The sequence below is a fragment of the Amblyomma mixtum genome, chromosome 4 (genome assembly GCF_055824585.1).
Source record: "Amblyomma mixtum isolate Tamu chromosome 4, ASM5582458v1, whole genome shotgun sequence".
Classification (NCBI taxonomy): domain Eukaryota; kingdom Metazoa; phylum Arthropoda; class Arachnida; order Ixodida; family Ixodidae; genus Amblyomma; species Amblyomma mixtum.
Genome location: NC_143015.1, coordinates 119,624,698 through 119,647,398, shown reverse-complemented (window position 1 = coordinate 119,647,398; position 22,701 = coordinate 119,624,698). Strand labels below are relative to the sequence as shown.

At 50.4% G+C, this 22,701-nt stretch overlaps 1 protein-coding gene across 1 annotated transcript in view; it reads left to right on the top strand.

The window, feature by feature from the left end:
* LOC149348074 (uncharacterized) overlaps positions 1–22,701 on the top strand; it is a 62,896-nt gene that overhangs the window by 37,715 nt on the left and 2,480 nt on the right. Inside the window, exons 9-11 of the mRNA XM_089541681.1 lie at positions 3,552–3,687; positions 4,762–4,947; positions 21,103–21,234. Coding sequence (XP_089397807.1) covers positions 3,552–3,687; positions 4,762–4,947; positions 21,103–21,234 — 454 coding nt within the window. The remainder of the gene's footprint in view (positions 1–3,551; positions 3,688–4,761; positions 4,948–21,102; positions 21,235–22,701) is intronic.

Sequence of the window (22,701 nt, the reverse complement as noted above, 5' to 3'; positions counted from 1 at the left end):
GGAATAGCGTCAGCCAGAGTAGACAGATCACCCGACGACCTCACGTTTGTCAAAAATGTGGACTATGTAACCTTGGTTAACACCGAGGAAAATCTAGGTAGCGACCACCTTATTCTCGAAACAGTGGTGAGCACAGGCTCTGCCAGGAGAAAAAGCAGAAACCAGTTTTTGGTTGAATGGGATGCCTTTCGTGCAATAAGAAGCCAGACGGAAGTAACTGAGAACAGGGATATTGATGACTGGGCTAAGAAACTTGGCCAGGAGTGCTACTAAGGAGATAACGGAGGACTCTGCACTAGAGATAACGGATAGCCGCCTATGTGGGAAGCCAAGCTGGGCATGGAAAAATGGCTCCGGAGGCAAAAATGGAATTGTAATCTCAGGAGAAGGATCGCTAGCTCAACAAAGAAATAGAAGGTCACGCGCTCAAACTAACCAGGCAGAACTGGAAGTCCACCTATGATAAGAAGGAAGGAAATATAGGCCTAGCTAGGACGAGGAGTCTACTTCGCTAGCTGCTGGATCCACAGGGCTGCAAAAGAGCGCAGCGATAGAACTTTCATAAAAATCAGCCCTTTTACAAAGGTACGGAGGAGATCTAATGAAGGAAATACAGGGGAGGTACATAGGGGACACTACTAAAGAACGCCTCCCTGGCTATGAAGGCATACGCAATTCGAAGCTAGACGAGTCCAGTGGCGAAGCAGAAGTCCGGGCGGAGATCGCCATGCTCAAAACCAAATCAGCCGCAGTTCCAGATGGTGGTAGCAGCAATAAGATGCTTCGTAATCTTAACGATAACTACATAACTGCAGTAATCACCTTTATGTAGAGGTTCCCAGAAGAGAGAAAACTACCAAAGCAATGGAAAACCGCTCAGGTGGTATGATTCCTAAACCAGGCAAGACATGCCAGATAGAAAACTATATAACCAACCCTTGTATATAGCCTTCATTTATTACAAGAAAACATTTGATTCAATGAAAACCTCACCAGTCATACAGGCTTTGCAGAATTGAGATGTAGAAGAGTCTTATGTGAAAATACCGGAAGATATCTATGAATGTATAGCTAGCTACCTTTGTCCTCTGTAATGTCAGCAAAAAAATTGCAATAAGGACGGGTGCCGGGCAGAGAGACACGATCTCGACACTGCTATTCACCGCCTGTTTAGAGAAGATTTTCCGAGGCCTGGATTTCGAACAGTTGGGGCTAAGAGTTAATGGAGAATACCTATAAGTAATCTGCTATCTGCTGATGATGTTGCCTTACTAAGTCACTCAAGAGATGAACTGCAAAGCATGATCAATGAGTTATACAGGCAGAGCAGAATGGTGAGTCTTAAAATGAACATACAGAAACCCAAAGTAATGTTTAACAGTCTCAGAATGGAAGAGCTGTTTACGATTGGTAGCGAGGTGCTGGAAGTGGTAAGGGAATGCGTCTAGTAAGGGCAGGTAGTCACCGCAGGTCCGGATCATGAGTGGGAAGTAACTAGAAGAATGAGAATGGCGTGGAGTGAGGAAGAATTGGGCTTTGGCAGGGAATGTAATGTGAAGGCAAGATAACCCATAGTTCTTAAGGGTAACAGACTGGAAAGGAAAGGGATGCGTAGCAAGGGGCTGTAGAAAGTCAGGTGGGCGGACAAGATTAAAAACTTTGTGGTGGCCGCAGCTGGCACTGGGCAGGGTTTATTGGAGAGACATGGGAGAGGTCTTTTCCCGGCAGTGGGTGAAGTCATGCTGATGGATGACCACCTCGTCATATCTGCTCATGGAACACCAATCTCGTAATGCAGGCTTGATGATTAAATGAACAAAATAAACCGCACAGTCCTCAAGGCCCTACATTCGGTTTCTCTTCTTGCTTCGGCAGCGCTTCACTTCATTATGCGGTAGCATTAGAGCCTCATGTCCCATTGGCAGTGTCACACACTGCCACCTGCAAGATGGAAAGCAATACCTTGGCAGGCGGTCAATGGCATTACAAAGAAAAGCCAGCCGTGACTTAACACTGACCATGGTTGGCAGGTGTCAATATGAAAAGAGGGTATCCCCACTTATATGGTATGTGTGGTCATGCATGTCAGCTTATAACAAGGTTCTTATGCTATCGCAATGTCACTGCTAATGGTAACTTGGTGCCCTCCAAGGTTTCCTTCAGTCAGAGTTGAGCCCACACTCCGCATGGGTGGTTCATGCGCGATCTGTAAAAGGGGCACGAGATGACTGTGTATGCATATGTGAGTAAGCTCATGCACAGTGTGTTGCGCATAGAAATCTGAATTTTAAACGTAGGGGCAGAACCACCATAAGCACTTGTCCCGTGGCTAGTTGGTCACGTATGCCCCAGTTGTCCCACTGGCCTAGTGGTTAGCCTGTCCAATCTCCTCACATCCTGCAGTTACTGGTCCCTGTTCCGAACTTGCGTGTCACTTTATCCCTCCAGTGCATTTCAACCCCGCAAGGAGTTTCTCATGAAAATATGCCCGTAAAGCCGTAATATTCGACGCAGCTGGCACTCATTTTGTGTTACCTGGTCTTCGCCCAGCTCTCTTTGCGATAGCTCATCGGTTTCTATGCCTTTAAGCCTTGCTGGGCGACTCCGAGGCTATTTTTAGCATTCTGAGCTGATAGCCACTACAGCAAAACAAGCTTTTCTAAAGAACCGAGTGGAGCCGTGTTGAAGCAGTGAAGAGAGGAAACCGAAACTCAGTCCATGGCCAGGGACAATTCTACAAGAAAAGCAGTTGTGGTGAGTCACTGAAGCAGCGACTGGAAATGATGAGCTGTTTTATAGAATCTCTGAGACTGCCTATTAAAAGCCTTAAAATTTCATCACTGAAGCGGGGAGCAGACATTAACTTGCTTATGGAATGTTTGTCTAGTCGAAAATGTGTTGCTCGTAGAAATCATTCCAACTATTCACCTAAATGGCAAGCTTTAAAGTTGATTTGCTCAGTAATGAAACCTCGCACAGCGGCCAAACATGGTGGAAATAATCAGGAACTAAACGTGCAATTAGTGTGTATAAGTTTCATTAAAATATGGTAATCCCCCCCTCCCCCCCAGAGGTGCCCTTTAAGAGAGAATCTCCCCATCGTGAGACCACTGATGTTCACTCTGTGAACTAATATATGTGTTTATCAGTACTTTCTTTCTTGAAAAAAAAAGACAAAACTGATAATATTCATACGTGGCCCGAAGTCTATGTCGGCACAAGGACGACCGGAGCACAGGGTACAGATCACGTACAGCCAGCCCCGAGCGGCAAGCGCGCACACATCGGGCACTTCCTCTACGTCGTCTTCACGGAGATTATCCGTTGCAATATATTCAGTGATGCCATTATTAATTCCGTAAATATTGCTCACTGGTGTATTTAAATTGACTAAATATTTTACCCAGATGTCACCAGTGTTTGGAATTCTTGGAACTGTCCGCCACCCTCTATACTAACCATGCAACGCCCACAAACGCAAAGTGTTACGCTCCACACGGGTTGACGCTCACATATTTGGTAGAAATAAAATAGATCACTGTTTCTTTCAGAGAGCTGCACATGCCGGACGTCATCGTCGTGCACGGCCACCTTGTTCTTACACTCGGGTATGGAACGATCAGAAAATCATATGGGCCAAATAATATCTACGCCTTGGAGACAGACGGCGATTACGTGCAGACAATGGTAGGTGCCCGCTTCCAGTTGTTGTCACGTGCGCCTGCTTGCGTAAACAGGTATACAGAGGCGGTCAACATTGAAATATTTTTATTTGATCTTGTCAGTCAACTGCATGTTTTCAAGGTATGTTTCCAGTAGAAGGCCCAAAATTCAAAACTGCCAAAAGGGCTATCTGTGATAAGCCAACAGAATACCATATTCCACTGCATACGCAATAATCTGAGGTGAAAAATAAAAAAATATATGAAACAACGAAACAATACTTCACAGTAGGCTTTGAAAATTAAGTAAAAAAATTGCCTGTGGCTTAACTCAGTTATGCCTGGATGTACGTAGCGATAGGTACGGTTAATCTTATTGTTTAGCTCGGTTATCTCTACGGTTACATCTTTATCGTTTAGCTTGGTACGTCTCAGTGTTTAGGTTTTGTTGTTACGTATCGGTAATTTATGTTTTCACTAAAGAATAGACATCTTTAAAATGTAACGCATTTATTTTCAAAGTCTTCATCTTGTTGTTTCTCAATTGCCACAAATACGGCCCGATGGTCGGTGAAGTAGCAAGCAGCCGTACTGGCAAAAAAATATATATATATATTTCACTTGCTACACTACTAGCGTAGCCAGTGTAGGCAAAAAAAAATGGCCCTACTGTTAGACGGATGGTTGCACTTGGATAGACACTAATGACTAATTACTCCTTTATTATATCTAGAGCTGTATGCTTCTAGGAGTAGTCATACGCAGAGTCGTACGCATCTGTCCTAGTACCTTCAACAACCATTGTGATATGTGTGCTGAGGATAATTTGAGATTTTGATGAGTACCCAGTCTACAAACTAATGTTTATTTCCAGGGGGTTATTTTAGTCGGTATGAGTACGGAATCCTTTTGTGCGTTCGTAAAATACAGCCGTCAAGTGGCTTTAGAAGGTGATAGCGGTCAGTTGTGCAGGTTTGCTGGAAAAGCTCTAATTTCGTGACATTATACACCACACTGTTGTTGCTCCTTTGCTAGCCCTCCCAAAGGGGATGTTCTCATGACAAATCACCTTCACGACGTTTTCTCGCACAATTTGCAGGGCCAGGCAGTGGATGCCATCCGTAAACTGGCAAGTCTGGAGGTTCCTGCTGCTCTGGCACTGTCTGTGTCAGTGTCGTCTTACACTTACGAACTTGAAAACTACAAGAACGTTGGACACAACGACCCCAAGTTGTTCCTGAACTGTAAACATGTCCACAGTGAGCCATACGCGGGCATCAAACACGTAAGTTTCCAAAGATGACTGGATTTATAGGTCATATAGGGCAGGCCAGAAGCAAGATAAGATAGAAAAAAAACAGGGCACTTTGAACCAGGAAAACGAAGAGAAAACCATTTTTAAGTTGCATGTGAGACAAAGCAGCCCTTTGATGGTCGACGCTAGTGGACAGGGAAGCACAGGAAAAATGGGAGAAATATTGTAGCGAGACAGAAGACAAGAAAATCCGATACACAGCCAGGTAGGCCTAGTCTTCAGCTTCCTCGTCAGTGGCTTAGGTAGGCGAGAGCCATTGTTGGTCACAAATATGGCGGAGCGGAGGTGATGGCTGCTGACGCTTCCTGCACTCACTACAGCCTTCTCAACATCATGAGATACCATTTGTGGTCTGTGCGTGGACGCGCGTGTGTAGAGCCAACATGGCCACCGGAAACTGCAGGTGCGGTGTTGCCAGATCCAGTTTCGCAATATCATCGCTTCTTTTTTTCCGCTGGCGGGTCCTTTATAAAAACGGTCTATAGACAGTCTATAGACTTCTTATTGACTCTATTGACTTCCTATAGACATTGCTTTTAGTCTATTCATAGTCTATACCCAGTCAAAAAAAACCATTGGAACCAATTGGATTTCCAATGGGTTCCAATTGGACGAGTTCAGTTTCCAATTGGTTTCAATTGGAATGGTGTTCCAATTGTATGGTCCAAATGGACTATCCAATTGGACCATTGGGTTTCCAATTGGTGAGCCCAATTGATCTTACCCATTGCATCCAATTGGTCCGCCGAACTGCACCCAATTTATCCAATGAATGTTTGCATGTTTGACGAAAAAGGTAGAACTAATATGGTACTTACAATAAGAGCTATCAGCAGCTTAGCCTAATAAATTGTACTCATCACCTACACCACCACTGGAGCTGAAATTGTCTGTAGACTGTCTATGGCATTTGTACTGCCTATGGACTTTTGTCTATAGACAGTCTATAGACTTTATAGACAGACGTTTATAGACACTCTATAGACTGTTTAAAAATTTCTTTGTATGGGCAGAGGCTTCTGTAGGGAAGAGCACACACAGTATAGGAGCTATAATTGCAGTCCAGCTTAATTTTCCGCTGGCCTGGCAGGGTCGCTCTTGCCCCCAGAAATACTCCTCGCTCCAGAAGCTCTGCTTCATTTCCCATGGACACTAAATCTGCCTGTCCCCAAGCAGTTACAAGTGTGCTTTTCTAAAAGCACATTCTAAAAGCATTTCTAAAAGCATTCGACTATGGCATGACGTTTTCCAATGCCAAGATAGTCAGAAAATGCGGATGAGTCGGTTTAAGTAATGTGTCGAGTTTCCTTGCATCGGGAAGCCGAAAACCTTCGCATATAGTAACTGTGGCAACTGTTGTCTGAAAATGCGAAATTGAACACAGAACTGGAAGGAATGCTGCAAGAAACACAAATGCTTTTCTTAGAACTCAGGCGCATGCAAAATACCAGTGAGACCACCAACGTTGGAGATCCTGGCAAGTGGTCACACTAGCAGCCTATGCCATGTGGCCGAACGCAACAACGCACTGTCGTGCTTGAAATTTGCTGGTGGAAGATACTGAATCGGTCTCGAAACCCTGGAAATCTTTCTATGACTTACTGCTGCAGTTGAGGCTGGCGTAGTATGGCTGAGTTGGCGAAAATTTCGGCTGCAGTTTGCACGGATTAGCCCTTGTTACCTCAACTTCACTCGCTTCTATTGAGCTGTTACTGTGTGCAATGCACTGATCGCACAAATACCATTTCCTCCTTCTTTTTTAACAATGAAAATGGGAGAAAAGGGTGTTACAAGAAAAGCAAAGTGGCAACCGGGAAGAGCAGGCAGGATCTGCGGCGCCCACTTCATTAACTGTATTGTAAAGGTTTTACCGCGCCTGCTATAGCGATTCTTCTTTATAACGTTCCTTGCTCAACTTGACTACCCCCACTGCAGGACTATAAGTCCTCTGCCTTATATCCTTCCAAACAGCCCCGTTCTGTATTACCTGCAACCACCTTATCCCTGCAAACTTGCTTTAAGAGGCTGGGGGTGCGGCTTTCAAATCACGAAATTCTCAGGGAAAAAAAAAATTAATTTTACAAAGCCCCATATTTTGTGTCTATAATGTACGTCTTTCAAATTATACCCCGAAAAAGTTTCCCCACAAACAGCCGCGAACAGTTGAAAAAAAAGTTTTTGTGTGACCGTAGGTTGAACAAAACCTGCTGAAATCTCCGTGAAAATGCTACTTTTCTCAAAAAGTGTTTTTTTTTTACACGTCGGCAGTGTTTGAAGAAAGCATAGCAGGACAATGGCTTCATTGATTTTCATGTGGTTTGTTACACTATGTTTTTTGATAAATAATTTATGCAGTGACAAAATTTTTGAATTGCAAATTTTTTTTATTCCGTAACCAATTTGACATGACGATAATGAGTGCATTAGAAAATTGAATATAACATTAAGAATGCTAAACATATTTGGAGAATGTCAATGCATCAACCATTCCTTTGGGTAAATCTTAAAATTGAATGTAACATTAAGGGGCCCAGAAACACAATCTTAGTTAACTGTTTTACCTGTTGATTGCATAAAGTGAGTTATAATGGTGCTATTAGCGTCGGTAACCCCGCATATATTCCGTTTTTTAATACTGTAATGTCCTCCCAAAAACAACTTCATGGCTCTGATGGAGTCACCACACAGTGGCGGGTTTTTAGCAGCGGATATGACATCACCTGGCGCGAGCTTGATGATCGGACAAACAGTAAATATACTGCAAATTGTGTGAATAAATAGAGACACATTTTGTCACCTGTCTGCGTTTTATATTAGATCAACAAAAACAACTTGTTTGTCTTAGATAAAAGCCCTGCAAAGCAAGTAAAATAAAAATACGCCACCAGGGGCTCTGGCATGGAAACGACGCTGCCAGTCTCAGCAAGAACGAGTTACAGAGAGCAGGCAACCATCGAGTACAAACTTCCGCGACGTGCTCTGGCTGGCTGTTTTGATTGGTTGCACCAGGTGCCGTCATTGGGAGAGCGAAATAGGAGTGGGAAGCCCGCCAAAATCGAGTTGAGGGCAGCGTTTTGTTTGCTTGTATTTTGAAATTTCTTCTCTGAATAACTTCCGCTCCTGTGCATCGATTCCTGTAATTCTTTTTAGGTCAGCATCTGTGTGGCATAAAGAACCCACCTGAGGTATAGCCGGTATCCCCCCAAGCAGTGTTTCGCAGCCCCTTTAAGGATGCTAAATATATTTGGAGAATGTCAGTGCATCAACTAGAGCACTGCACGGGCCTCAATCTGAGGCCCAAGCCCGGCCCCGAGACCTGAAGCCCGAGCCAGGCCCAGGCCCGCGGCTTGAAGCCCGGGCCCGGCCCAGGCTCGCTAAATTATCACTCTAGCGAGCCCGGCCCGGCCCGTGAATCCCGGAGTGAAGCCCAGCCCGGGCCCGGCCTGTCCCGTTCCACAGTAACGCTTGAGATATACTGCTCACTCTGAGCAAGTAGACTGCTACTAGACCGATAAGAAACTGGCCGACAAAGGTTCTGAAACCACAGTTTGGTAGACCCCCTAGTTCGGCTTCGGCTTGCAGAAAGTGGTTCTTTTTAACCCAGAAGGAAGTGATTAAGAGTAGTGCTCGCCAGGACCTTCCTTTGGACAGTGATCTCGTGTGCGCAAAGAGAAACTCGGAAGTTCCGAGAGCCAAATAAAAAGGGCTGCATACGCACATAATAAACTACTTTGCATTCCCTCATGATTTTAATCAGTTATATTTTGCCGACCGGAAGTATAAACATTAAAGCTGCCTAGCAAGCAGTGGGATGACATTTTTTTAGTGAACACGATCTCACAGGTTGAACTCATAGCCGAACTGGTGGCCTTTCAGCAGAAACGAAAAGCTAAAAGGCTTGAGTATTTCACTGTGTGTGTTTTGAAGACTATAAGCGTCCTAAACTATATGTTCTTCCCGAATGCATTTCTAATATTGTATAGGTGTTTTGGGATGACGAGCGATCAATGGCCAATTACGACTGGTTGAATTTTAGTATTACTGGAGGAGCAGAACATAACGCGTGAACCACGTGATAACTTACAGGGCAAAACACTTGTCATGTCAACCAGGCTGAAGAAGCGAGGAGGGATAGATGTGGTTATGAAATGAGATATACAAACTCTCGCGAGCTTTTGGCTATTTCATTTACGAGACGTTCCGGTCAGCTGATCAAAAAGAAAACCAAACGCACTTTAGTTTGTGAGTTTTCTCATATGGTAAAAATATAGCTATAAAATAAAAGTTATGTTTTGGGGCTGAAGGGCCCAAGGGGAGTCAGGCTGTGAGAGACAACGAAGCAGAGGGCTCCGGATCATTTCGACCACCTGGTTTTCTTCAACGAGCGCAATGATACTGCAAAGTAAATGGCTGTCATGCTTGCTGCCTAAATAGAAATGCGACCGCCGAGGCTAGGAGCAAACCCTGGTTCCCGAGCTCAGTAATAAAGCGTCTTGACCACAGTAAGAACATAAATAAGTTAATGAATAAAGCTTAGTTTTTTTTCTCAGCGCGTACTATAACCCATAGCTCATCCATATCGCTGCTCCAATGCTGCAGTTGTGTACTTCACTCTGCAATAGTGAATGGATAGCCGGACAGCAGCCGTTTCGGTACTGACCCAAGCCCGATTCGGATCCGCAGCTTTGAGCCCGAGCCCGACCCGGACCCACAACTTCAGGCCCGGGCCCGGCCCAGGCCTGGCAAAACAGATCATGTCCCGGCCCGGCCCGAGCCCGTGCAGTGCACTAGCATCAATTCCTTTGGGTAAAACTTAAGATTGACTGCAGACTATTATCTTGTTCTGTTTTCATGCCAGGCTTTCTGTAAGTTTGGTACAGAAATGAAGCATATAAAAATGTGTAATGTCAAACTTCTTAAAGGGACTATGCAGTAAATTAATTGAGATTACGTAAAGCAGACGAGAGATAGGCATTCCATCACTCGTCACCCAAGCGCAAGAATCTTTGAGCTAGCATCAATAGCAACGAAGATATAGATGATTCAAAATTACGCTCCTCCTCTTCCCCCTCAACTCGTACGCGCGGAGCACCAGGAAAAAATAAAGAAAACAGCTCTGGGACTGGTCCCCGCCCATGAATACGTCATTCGCTGACGTTCGGCTTGCGACTTCCGGTTTTCGCATCCAGCACTCCAGCACCCCAGCGTCGGCAGCGTCTCTACAGTCTCCCTTCGCCTTCCTGGATTGCGGCGCGGCACTTGTCACCGCGACGAAGGCACTGCGAGTGGCTCCCGAACTATACATACCCGAACTCCCGACAGAAAGAGGCGGCAGAGGTAAATTGAAAATATGTGTGAAGGCAATGCCCTGGCTCGCGCTTGCCCGAGGGGCTACCGGAAGTGTGCCCGTGACGTCGTGGCTGCCGTGGCTGCCTTGGCTCCAGCGAATGACAGCGTGGGATGGCCTGCCGACGTCACAGGACTAGTGACGTCTATTTTCACCTCGCACCAGGTGCGCCCCGAAACCAGCGCGGTTCCCTGCGCACCGCGGCGGTGGCGCACCGGCGAGGGTCAACATCGAGGACAAGCTGCACCCCGTGCATGCAGCGCCGCCTTTGGGTGCCTTTCTTCTGGCGCGTGCATTTGATTGTAAACCACGTAACACCAGTCACACGCTCCTGCTCACCCGAAAATGCTTTCGGAACTGCAAATAAATCACACATTTCACATGTCAAAGGCCATGCACACTGCAGCTAAGCAGTGCAATGTAAACATACGCTCACTCCGGTATCGGCGAGGCGCCTGACGACCCGATAAACGAATTTTCGGTCGTTCATCGCCGTTTTTAGGCTATCAAGTCGATTATCATGTCATCTTCGCTATCAGACGAACTTGACAGCAGTTCATCAATAGCGGCAACCATCCGTATTCTCTGCTCCATCGCGTGAGTCTGTGCGCAGACACGACAAGACGGCTAAAGGCGGCTTGTCCGCAGCACGCGTCCCGCAATGCTTGCCGGGATTGCACCCTTGCGAACCGCCGATTTTCCGGGTGTGAGTCGGGGCAACGAAAAACTGACCCGGTAGGGTGCGCTTCCGGTGATCGACGAATGCGGGTGCGCCTCGGTGCAGTTGATCGAGGATGGAAGGTGCGCACCAAGGCGCCCCGGTGCGCACCAGTGCGGGCGATCGAGGATGCTATTAAAAATCGGTCACTACGAAGACACCAATCGGCGCGCGAATTTTGAAAAACGCGGTTTTTAAAAATTCATAATAAATTGCCGGCTCAGTTCCGAAGACTCATACTTGGTGTGAATGCTTCTTAGCATCATTTCTAAGTATTGAAGACATTTACAAGTGACTTTTAATTCATTGCATAGTCCCTTTAAGATATGTCAGTGAAATTCTGTATTTAGGTAGTTATTGGACTTTCGAATAAGCGTGCCAATTTTCATTGCTCTATGCAAAAAAAAAAAAAGCAATTTCACCTCCGAAACCCACGTCCCTCCTTAATCTCTTCCATCTATCTGATCTACCGCCCCCTTGCTATGCCTGCCTCCTTTTGAAAAGCACTTGGTTGCACTGACAGGACAGCATTCATCTACTCCGGATTACGTCCATGTACGTTTTTTAGTGCGTAACATTTATGGGGTCACCAGCGAGCAGCCGGCCGGGAAGGCGAGCTTCCGTGTCAGCTATGCGCGGGCGTTCTCGTGTCCCCAACCCGTGGAGCAAAGTCACAGCCACGGCGGGTTCGGACGAAGTAGGCAACGAACAGAGTACGCTAGGAAACCGTTTATTTACCTAGCGCAAGGCAAAGCACACTGCGGAAGAATGTTCTATCCGATAATAGATGGTTCAGCAGCTTACCAGGTCGTCGTCGACCGGCGTTGAATAATCCAGGGAGGCGCGGGCAGGACGGGGGTCGGCAGGGCAGAGCGGCAGTAGCACCGCGGCGAGAAGAGAGGGCGAGTCCCTCGTTCCCGCGCGAACTTCGCCTTTTAACCCCTACGACATTACCTCCCTCTTGAGCAACTTGTTGCAATCAAGAGGGGTCGTTCACCCGTCCCTAAGACGCCAGAGCGTAGGCGTGACGTCACGTCCGAGCTGAGGGTGAGGAGAGTTGCCGGGTGCCCTCCTCTCCCCATTCCCTGCGGCGGGCGCTCTCGTCTCGTGACTCGGCGCGGGGTGGCGAGGGATATCTGTATATCCCACATCCTCCCCTCCTTAAGAAGCCTCCCGGACAGAGAAGCAGGCGCCACGTTACTTAATCTTCTCCGTCATCCAGGGATCGAAGTTCTTCGGCTCCCGCTGGTACACTTGTTGATGTCCGCGCCACGCCCGCACCGATCAGCTGGTCCGAAGGCTTGACCACCCGCGAGATGATGACGTTGAAAGGCAACTTGCTGCCGGTTGCAAGTCTTCCGAGCGCGCGCGGCTGCGCCGCTCCGGTGAAGGTGGTTGACCGCCTCCGTGGCACCGGCTTGGATTGCTTGGAGGCCAGGTTCGTGGCTGCGCCGCCCTGAGAGACTAGGTCAGGTGGCTTCAGGGGCTAGGGCCGCGGCGCTTCCATGGTAGAGGCCGCGGTTGAGCTGCCTTGGCATGCCTGGTCAGCTGGTGAGGGCCCAGGGTTGAGGTGGTAATAAGGGTCTCGGCAGCGCTCTTGTTTTTGGCCAGCTTGCTCTTGTGTAGGCGGGTACGGCGGCGTACAGTCGGCAGGCGTTAGGCAGGCGGTTGGCTCCGATGCGGCGTGGCAGGTAGCAGGGGCGCCCAGGTGGCAGCAGGGTGGCGGCTTCAGGTCGCGGGCTGGGCGTAGAGGCGGGCCATGGGCGCGGCGCGTTGCCGAAGCTGGATGGTGGCTCTAGATGGTTGGTGGTAGTGGCGAACGATGTCGTTCTGGTGCGCCCTGCTTCTTTTCCATCTGCGCTGAAAAAGGTCAACACAGATGTAACCAACTCCCGCAGCGCGTGCTACGTAGCTGTTCGGCCCTCACGAGAGTCATGAGGGTTAACGCAAGTAAGTCTTACGTAACATTGATCGGCATGAGCGGCCCGTACGTTCATGCATCTAACGAGACTGCGTGTCGGGCTGCGCCCTCGCTCTAGTCCGCGCAGGCAGATTTTATTTCTGCCTACGGCGCAAGTTATAGCGGGACGCGGAGTTCGCCGGCTGATCGCAGCGCTCGTTCTCCGACTGCGGCGCGGGTCGGGCTGTGTCCTGGACCCACTCATCTCGCTGCACGTAACGTTTCAGGTCGCATACGTGCACCGGTCCGCCTGTCGGTTTCGACCGCAAGTCCTCGAGCCTGTAAACGAGCGAGGAAAGCTTCTCTCGCACGCGAAACGGCCCGATCCATTTCGGCGCCAACGAGGCCGCGAACTGTCTGCTAGCATCGCTCAGAACGTGTTGGCGCCGAAGCACCAGATCGCCCACTTCGTAGTGAACATCCCGGTGCGAGCGGTCGTACTGTGCTTTCTGCTGCGCCCTAGCAGTGCTCAGGTTTCGGCGAGCCTTGTGTAAGGCCTCCGTCATCTTAGCGCGCAGCTGCGTCGCGTATTCAGCTCGTGCTGACGAAGCGACTGGCGTCTTCCTGCTGTCCGTTAGAACCCGGTCCATCGGATTTAGCAGCTCTCTACCCAGATTGAGAGAAGACGGCGCATACCCAGTCGAGCGGTTAACGGTCGAACGCAAAGCGAACGCGATCTCTGGCAGATAGGAGTCCCAATCTTTGTGCCTCTCAGAGTACGCGACAAGCATGTGCTTAATGTTGCGGTTGACTCGTTCCGTGGGGTTCGACTGAGCATGATAGGTGGTCGTTTTCTTGTGCTTAATGCCGAGTGCAGCGCACGAATCTACGAACACCTTCGCAGTGAAGTAGGACGCGTTGTCCGTTATCAGCTGCTCTGGGAAACCGAACCTGGTGAATACGTCCATCAGCTTCTCCATGATCACTCGTGCCGTCAGCTTTCTCAGGGGGAAAAGTTCAACCCACTTGCTGAAGTGATCCGTGACCACCAGCAGGAACTTGTTCCTACTCGGTGTCGTGGGATACGGTCCCATGATGTCACACGCCGCGATTTGCCAGGGAGTCTGGCTGTTAATCGGCTGCATGAGGCCGGGCGGTCGTCCACCCCGGGGCTTCACGCTTTGGCACACATGACATGAGCGGGCGTAGCGTGTCACGTCCCTTTTCATGCCAAGCCAGGTAGCAAAGCGACACAACTTAATGTAAGTCTTGGGGCCGCTTGCATGCCCAGCGATGCACGAGTCGTGAAAGTAGCGTAACAGTGCCGCTCTCAACACCCGCGGTATCACCACCTTGAACGCCTCACTTGTGTCGTTCTCGGAGGGGATATACCTCAGCAGGACGCCGTCGGAATCCAGCAGATAAGAATCCAGCGCGCTCACAGCACTACCAGCTGTTTCCAAGCGCTCCGCACCGACAGCAACACCAGCTGTCCCCGTGTGCGCGGCGGCCCGGCCGCCCGGCTCCCTGAGCCCGTCGAACACTTTTCGACAAAATGAATCCATCTGCTGAGCTTCGAGCAGCTCCTTTCTGCTGAACGCGATCCCCACGGAACTCGCGTAGTCCACGTGGTTCACGCTCTCGCCTGGGGTCAACGGTCGGCCCGTGTCCCTTACATCGGCTACGGCTGGCGACAATCCCTCACTCTCTCTCTCTGTCGGGCGGTCGGTCGCGTGACCTTCCTCGCCCTGGACAGGCGCTCGCGAGAGTGCGTCAGCCACGGCGTTGTTCTTCCCTCTGCGGTAGCGCACGGTAAAGTCGTAGCGCTGCAGCAACAGGGCCCAACGCGCCAGGCGGCCGCTCGGCTCGCTGAGGCGTCTCAGCCAGGTGAGCGCCATGTGATCCGTCTCGATCACAAATGCCACCCCGTCGACGTAGTAGTCGAACTTCCGCAGAGCAAAAACTATCGCGAGACATTCCTTCTCTGTCACCGAGTAGTTCCTCTCTGCCGGCGTCAGTGAACGGCTCGCGAACGCTACCGGTCGGAGGACGCCTTCATGCTCCTGAAGCAACACTGCTCCTAAGCCCAGGTCGCTTGCGTCGGTTTGAATCACAAACTCCCTGTTTAGGTCGGGTAGCTGCAACTCAGCCGTGTCCGCGAGCACCTTAACGAGGTTGCGCAGTGCAGCCTCTTGCTCGGGACCCCAACTCCAGCGCTCTCCCTTCTTCAAAAGTTTTGTCAAAGGTGCCTGCAGCGCTGCGCAATCTGGGATGAACTGGCGATAAAAGTTCGCCATTCCCAAAAAGCGTCTGAGACCAGCTAGATCTGACGGCGACGGAAACTTAAGCAAAGCCTCGAGTTTATCCTCGCACGGCAGAATGCGGCCTTTGTCGATCGTGAACCCCAACAGTGTTATTCGGGTCGCGGCGATCTGTGCCTTCTTCGGGTTCAAAGTGATTCCCGCGGACCTCAGCCTCTCTAGGATGTCCCTCAAGTGGCGCAGGTGTTCCTCGAACGTTTCCGAGTACACCACGATGTCGTCTAGGTATGCGAGCGCGTGGTGCCACTTCGCATCTCCCAGAACACGGTCCATTAGGCGCTGATAAGTAGCGGGTGCTCCTACCAAGCCAAAAGACATTCTCTTGAATTGGAAAAGACCTCTGTGACAAGTGAAAGCAGTCTTCTCCTTATCACGCTCATCCATTTCAACCTGAAAGTATCCGCGGCTAGCATCGAGCGTAGTGAAGTACTTCGCCCCACCTAGGTTGGACACTAGGGAAGAAATGGTTGGTAGAGGGTACGCATCCTTTCTCGTAACCTCATTCAGTCTGCGGTAGTCCACGCAAAGCCGATATGTATCGTCTTTCTTTGGGACTAAGACTACCGGGAAGCCCCAAGGGCTGTTAGACCTCTCAACAACGCCAGTATCGATAAGTTCGTCTAAGGCGCCGTCCAGTGCTTTTCTCTTAGCCAAGCTAATTGGTCTAGGATTGCACTTCCAAGGCAATGCATCACCCGTGTCTATTCTGTGCCTTACTAGTGTAGTGAGGCCAGGCCGGTCTGTGAATGTCGCGTTGAATTCGTAGAGGAGAGATGACAAACGTGCCTTCTCCCTTTCCGATACGCTGTTCACCTCCGACAACAAAGGGTGCATTGACCTCCCTGGCACGGTAGAACAGCTTTCTACCGCGACAACATTCTCTGTGGGCCCTCTCTCAGCGGCGACTGTCCGCCCGCATGCTTGTTTCCGGGCCGGCGGGGGTGATTTTCCACGGTCACTCCCCGCTAGCTCCGCGTTCGGAGCCGTAATTGACTGCGAGGCCGCGGGCGCTTTTGCAAAAAGCTACAAGGCGCCGGTGGTGCGCTCTCGATAGCCTCCGCTGGCTATGTCTATCACAATGCCTGTCTTGGCTAGGAAGTCTCGCCCAAGAATTACAGGAACGGATAAACAGGGAAGATGAACGAGGCGTTGTCGCCGCACGCGTCTTTCCCAGCGAACCACTATCCTAGCTGCACCGCTGGATTGCGCTGTGCCGCTCGCGAGGCGAAAAGTGGTATCGCACTCTCTCAACCGGATTTTGTTCTGGCGGAGATGGTTTAGCACTTCGTCACCGAACAAAGAAGCGCTTGCCCCTGTGTCGAGTAACGCGGTGAATTTCTTTCGAGCTATCGTTAGCTCGATGAACGGCGCTGGCAAGTCAACAGAACTTCCTACGCGACATGCCAAAGGCGCTAATAAACCGGGGTTCTCTGTGTAAGCCGCGCGGGATCGAAGGTCGATCACCGGCGGCTGTAGCCGTTTCCCGACTGTGTTTGGTCACGGGCGGGGAGGCGGCCACAGTCGCGGGCGAAGTGGCCCGGTTGGTCACACCTGTAGCAGCGGTTGCTCGGGCTCCGACGGGCTAGGCGCTGGTCGCCACGTTCCGGTCGGTCGTTTCGATCTCGATCTCGCGGTGCGGACGGTGGGGGCCGCTCGTGCGGCCGCGTGTCGGCCTCGCGATCTCGGCTACAGGTGTTCCGCTCTGCGGCAGCGTGTGCTGTTCGCAGCGCGTAGCTGAATGGGTCCAAAGCGCGGTCGGACAATTCCCAACCCCTCGGGACACTCTCGTCAGCAAACTGTGCTGTCGCTTCAGCTCTAGACGGACTACGCGCTGAGCTGCCATTCCACGCGCAGCGAGGCTCAAGTGACTGCGATGCAGGTGGCGGCGGCCGATACGCTCGCGCAGAGAGGATGTCTCCCTGAATGCGCTTCGCCTCAGCTGCTAGCTCGTCCAGGTCTCTAAACCTGCCTCCTCTCAGGTAGGCCGCGAAAGTCGGGTGCGCTTGTCGTGTGACACGCTCAACTTTCTCCATGTTTGTGGCGCGAGGGTCAGCGAGGCGATACAGTTCGTCCATCGCTCGGACGTACTCTAACAAAGACTCGTCGGGGTGCTGGGTGCGGAGTTCCAGCTCCCTCCTCAAACGCCACTCGTAGTTAGCGGGAAGGAATTCGTCGCGGAAGCTTGCGCTAAACTCCTCCATTGTCCTCGCTCGGTTGCCGGTTAGTCGGTACCAGCGGGCCGCTTGCTCCGTCAAAGAGACAGGCACAACACGCGCGAGCAGTTCGGCGTCTGCAATTCCTGTCGCTTGCTGATAATGCAGCAGACGGTCGAGGTACTCATTAGCCCCTGTTCTGTCGTGGTACCCCGTGTAGGTAGGTACGTCTATCCTAAGACGGGGTGCCTGGGCCGGGGCTTGCAAATTGTTTTGCAACATACCCGCTAAGCTCTGCATAACTTGCATCGCGTTCTGCAAGAGCACCTCGGATGACTGCGGACTAACGCCCCCGGAGTTGGGCGCAGCCGCTGATGGCGTCGAACAATGAGGCGTAGGTGCCCTATTGTTCGCACCACGGAGCGGCGAGGTGCCCGATGTGGTGCCCTCCGTACCAGGCCTAAGTCCTGCCGACGCGCCCGGGAATGCAACTCGGCTATTCCGCGTGGAACACTCAAGATTTACGCCTTCCAAAGGCAAGTCAAGTAGGGAGCCCTGGCTCTGTGCCGCTAGCTCTGACAGCATGAACAAAGACTGGAAGTCAGGCCTATCAGCTGCCATCCTTTGTTAGCGCGTCGACAGTCGTTCGCTCCAACAAAGTACACTGCTCAATGCCTAGTTCGCCCCACGTTCGGGTGCCAAGATATGGGGTCACCAGCGAGCAGCCGGCCGGGAAGGCGAGCTTCCGTGTCAGCTATGCGCGGGCGTTCTCGTGTCCCCAACCCGTGGAGCAAAGTCACAGCCACGGCGGGTTCGGACGAAGTAGGCAACGAACAGAGTACGCTAGGAAACCGTTTATTTACCTAGCGCAAGGCAAAGCACACTGCGGAAGAATGTTCTATCCGATAATAGATGGTTCAGCAGCTTACCAGGTCGTCGTCGACCGGCGTTGAATAATCCAGGGAGGCGCGGGCAGGACGGGGGTCGGCAGGGCAGAGCGGCAGTAGCACCGCGGCGAGAAGAGAGGGCGAGTCCCTCGTTCCCGCGCGAACTTCGCCTTTTAACCCCTACGACATTACCTCCCTCTTGAGCAACTTGTTGCAATCAAGAGGGGTCGTTCACCCGTCCCTAAGACGCCAGAGCGTAGGCGTGACGTCACGTCCGAGCTGAGGGTGAGGAGAGTTGCCGGGTGCCCTCCTCTCCCCATTCCCTGCGGCGGGCGCTCTCGTCTCGTGACTCGGCGCGGGGTGGCGAGGGATATCTGTATATCCCACACATTATAATGCCCATTATTGCAGAAAGTCTCCAGCATTGACGTGTGAACAGGAGAACGAGAACAGAAAACTGGGCAAGTTGGAACGGATTCATCTTAAAGCAGCGCGAAACACAGGACGTAGTAGAAGAAACGAGAGACGGCACGAACGCTATCTAACAACTGAATTTTATTTCCAGAAGGGTTAGATATATAAGCACCAAACACAACGATAAAACAGAGACACATCGCGATAGCCCCCACAAAACCCGTACGCGCATGTAGCGGAATGCAAAAACGCCTCATCCCAACAAAGCCATTCAGCATCTTAGCACATGACAGGCACCCGCTATCACCCTGTCGTCACACATTCCTCGATAGCGCTAATCTCTTTTTCTTCTGTAAATAAAATTCAGTTGTTAGATAGCGCTCGTGTGGTCTCGTTTCTTCTACTACGTCCTGTTTCGCGCTGCTTTAAGATGAACAGGAGACAAAGATGAAAGAATGAAATCCCCTCCCCAGCTTTCAGGGGAAAGGGTGAGAGGCAATGCGTGGCGAGAAGGAAATCGAATTCGCCTATTAGAATCGAGGGGTGGGGAGAGTAGAGAGGGAGTGAGGTGTGTTGCACGGTGATTGATGGATTGCACAGGGGAATGGAGAGAGGGGATATATGGCGTGGGAAACAGCGACTGTCGACTTGATGGTGCACTCTCTGAACACGTCAATGCCAACAGCTGCTCCGCCCGGGGGGGAGCACAAATGCTAGCGCATATTCTGCTGCATGAATTGCATTGATCGTCTGTGCATTGCGCATTGATTGGATTGATCGTTTCGGTTGCTCCCTGACCAGTTTCGATCTTTTCTTGTCTCTTCGTCTGGGTGCGGCTTATGTTTTAGTCTTGTTAGGGCCGCCCCAACTGCAGAATATCTCTTCCTCACCTATGCCACCTTCGCCTAAAACACCAAAGACCACGCAGGTGATGCTATTTCTGGTGGCACGGCAAGCGAAGCATTTTGCGCAGTGTTTGATAAGGCACCGGTGCAGTTGATCATGCCAGCTTTCAATGCTTCTTTTCCCCTGGGGTTACTGCTTGCTCGGAACTCTTCAAACAGGAAGTCTGGGGCTATATCGCAGTGTTGCTACAACAAAAAACGTTTCTCAAAACCGTGCATAGTTTAGTTGATTGTGCACAGCGCCAACAAAAAAGTTGCAGCGGTTTAATTACAGCGAAAGGCCTAGCTATAGCTCTGGCCTGGCTAGACACAGTTTTGCAGGGTTAAACTCTTTAATGTACAAGGTTACTGATGATGATGTCACTGACTGCAAGCATACGGTCAGTCAAACGTCAAGTCATGCACACCATGGTGACTTAGTGCTCAACAAAAACTCAGCGTATTGACAGGATAAAGACAGGTGAGGACAAGAAGAATAGCACATGTCCTGTCTTCACCTTTCTTTGTCCTGTAGATATGCTATATTTTCGTTAATGTCTGACCAACTGGCTCCTCAGTATATTCTGTTAAATCATGGTGGCCATAGTATACCCCCCTGTTATGCATAGTTTGACGTGAAGTGATTCTGTTGCTATGCTGGATTATCAAGCTCAAGGATCGCACCGACGCAGAGGTCGACTTTTGCATCTAGTAGAGCTTTCGCTTTAAAAGAAACGAGGCCAAGGGAAAACAGCTGCACTCGCAACTACTGGCGACAGCCGTTCTAAGCAATGTCACAAGGCGAAAGCAGTGGGGTGTGTGGCACATGTGACAGAGCACATAATGTGGTTCTTCGCAGCCATTGCATAGAGGAGGTCGGGGAGGAGGAATCAGATGTCGAAACGGAGCACGGGGGAAGGAGTACAGTCACGGGTAAAAAAGATTAGCACACGAGACGGAACACCAGAGCGCCGGAATGACAACGCGTGGCGCTGCGGGTGGCGAAGAGGCTGATAACGAGAGTGCCGGGCCGTTCCCATTCTACAGCATTAGGGGGGTTAAGTGGACTGCCATAGACCAGCGAAATTACTGGCTAAAAGCAGCGCTATCAGCTATTGTTCCCGCGGGTTCCTTTTGACAAACCATCGCGGACATAAAAAAACAGTAATAAAAGAAGCCATCTTTGCTCATGATAACCGAGCCAAAATAAATGCCGCATGCACAGTCACGTAGGGTCGGCACTTCGACGCTCGGGTGGTGCACGCTTGATAAAGCTTACTTCCTGCCGTCCCCCACTAGGCTGCAAAACATGGAAACGGCCCGATAAGCAGGTCTGAGTACCGCAGCGCCGCGTGGTGAGGTATACGAATTCTGATCGCCAGTGATCTGTGCTAATATTTTTTTGCTCGCGACTGTACAGTGTGTGGATTGAGAGAAAAAATATCGCGGATAGTTTCTTCGTTCCAAATTATCAGAGTAACTCTCCTTTCCTTCCACGCAGTATTGTCGTAGACCCGGAGTCGCTTTATATCAGAATGTTGATTACAACTCTACGTACCACTTTAAGATCGTCTACGACGAAAAAAACGGAAGCCTGCACATCTGGGACACCGAAGGCAGTCTGCGAACTAAGGTAAGGACCATGTACACTTCCACCAACAAAAGGTCTCCAGGGACGCTTAGGCAGTCCTAATTACTCCTAGGAAGTGTACCGGTGAGGTGGTGGTGGTAGGGAAAAACATTTATCGTGCATTAAATTTTTACAGAGAGGTGATTGGGGTAGGCCCTATTGGCCCTTTCCCCTAACAATACTAGGTGGAGCCCCTATTCCGGGGCCCCATTGGCAAGCAACGCCGCCCGCGTCCGGTGAACCAAGGCCTTTTGGGTCTTTAGGTCCTGACAGCCGAGCAGGGCCGCCTCCCAGTCCTCTCTTGTGGGGTTGGGGTTGGGGGGAAAAGATGGGTTTGATTGACACGCCCAAACCATGTGGAAGGTGTCAGCCACCTCTTCACAGAGCTGGCACGTGTCATCAAATGATGTGTTGAAATGTTTAAATACCGCCGGGCACAGTACAGTGTTAGTGAGAATTTTGATGAGGAGGCGCTCGTCAGCGCGATCCAGTCCCTTAAAAGGGGTCGGGTAGCGTCGGTGCTCCTCCTTGTAGTAACCGGTGATGTGTTTGAATGTAAGGGCCAGATTGTCTGATTGGGAGTAGGCTTCCAAGGTCAGGGAGATAGCCCGGGGAGAGAGTGGGCGGGCGGCCTCATCGGCCTGATTGTTTCCTTGGAGTCCCTGGTGACTGGGGGCCCAAATCAGGTTACGTGGAGCTGGATCTTCGCATCGGCAGCTATATTCCAGTATGCGCCAGGCAAGCGGAGGAGCCCAGCCCAACTCATAGTTCCGACAGGCCCCTCGCGAGTCGGGGCCTGTCGGAACTATGAGTTGGGCTGGGCTGAGGCAGCTGCACTTGGTGATGAAAAGGCCATGCTTTCGGCAGTTCGAATGCGCACAGAGCAACGCCTGCTTTCACAAAGGAGCGCCACAGTTCTCCCTGCTGTTTTAAGGTACACATGTCTACCTATTCGCTTCTCATACTTCTTCCTTCATTTGTACCATGGAAACAAGGATTTTTCCGCAGAAATGTTTTTACGTGTGTTATCCAGCGAACACAATGCTACGTCCCTTCTTTTCGTCTTAAGGGGAACAGAGGATAAATCTACCTTATATTTGTGCTCAGTAAAAATTCATTCTCTGGTTTTGCTCCGGCAGCAAAAGACGCATTTATCGCCGACAAAATTGGATTTAAAAACCTTTTTGCTAGTCTATTCAAATTCGCGACATCCGTTTGGAACGGATTGGAGGCACAGCGCAGTCTTTTGGATCTGCACCCTAAAATCACTGTCTTCACATGCATTTTACTTGCAAAATCAGCCAGTGTATCTTTTCTAGCTTGCATAAATTCAGTTTTCGGTGAGAAAAATGATTAGAACGCGGTAGCCTATCGGTACAGGCCAACTTCTATTTGGCCTCAGCGTCTTTTTAACATGTCTTCCAAGTAACGCACTGCACAGTTGACAGCCGCTAAACTAGGGCACATCGT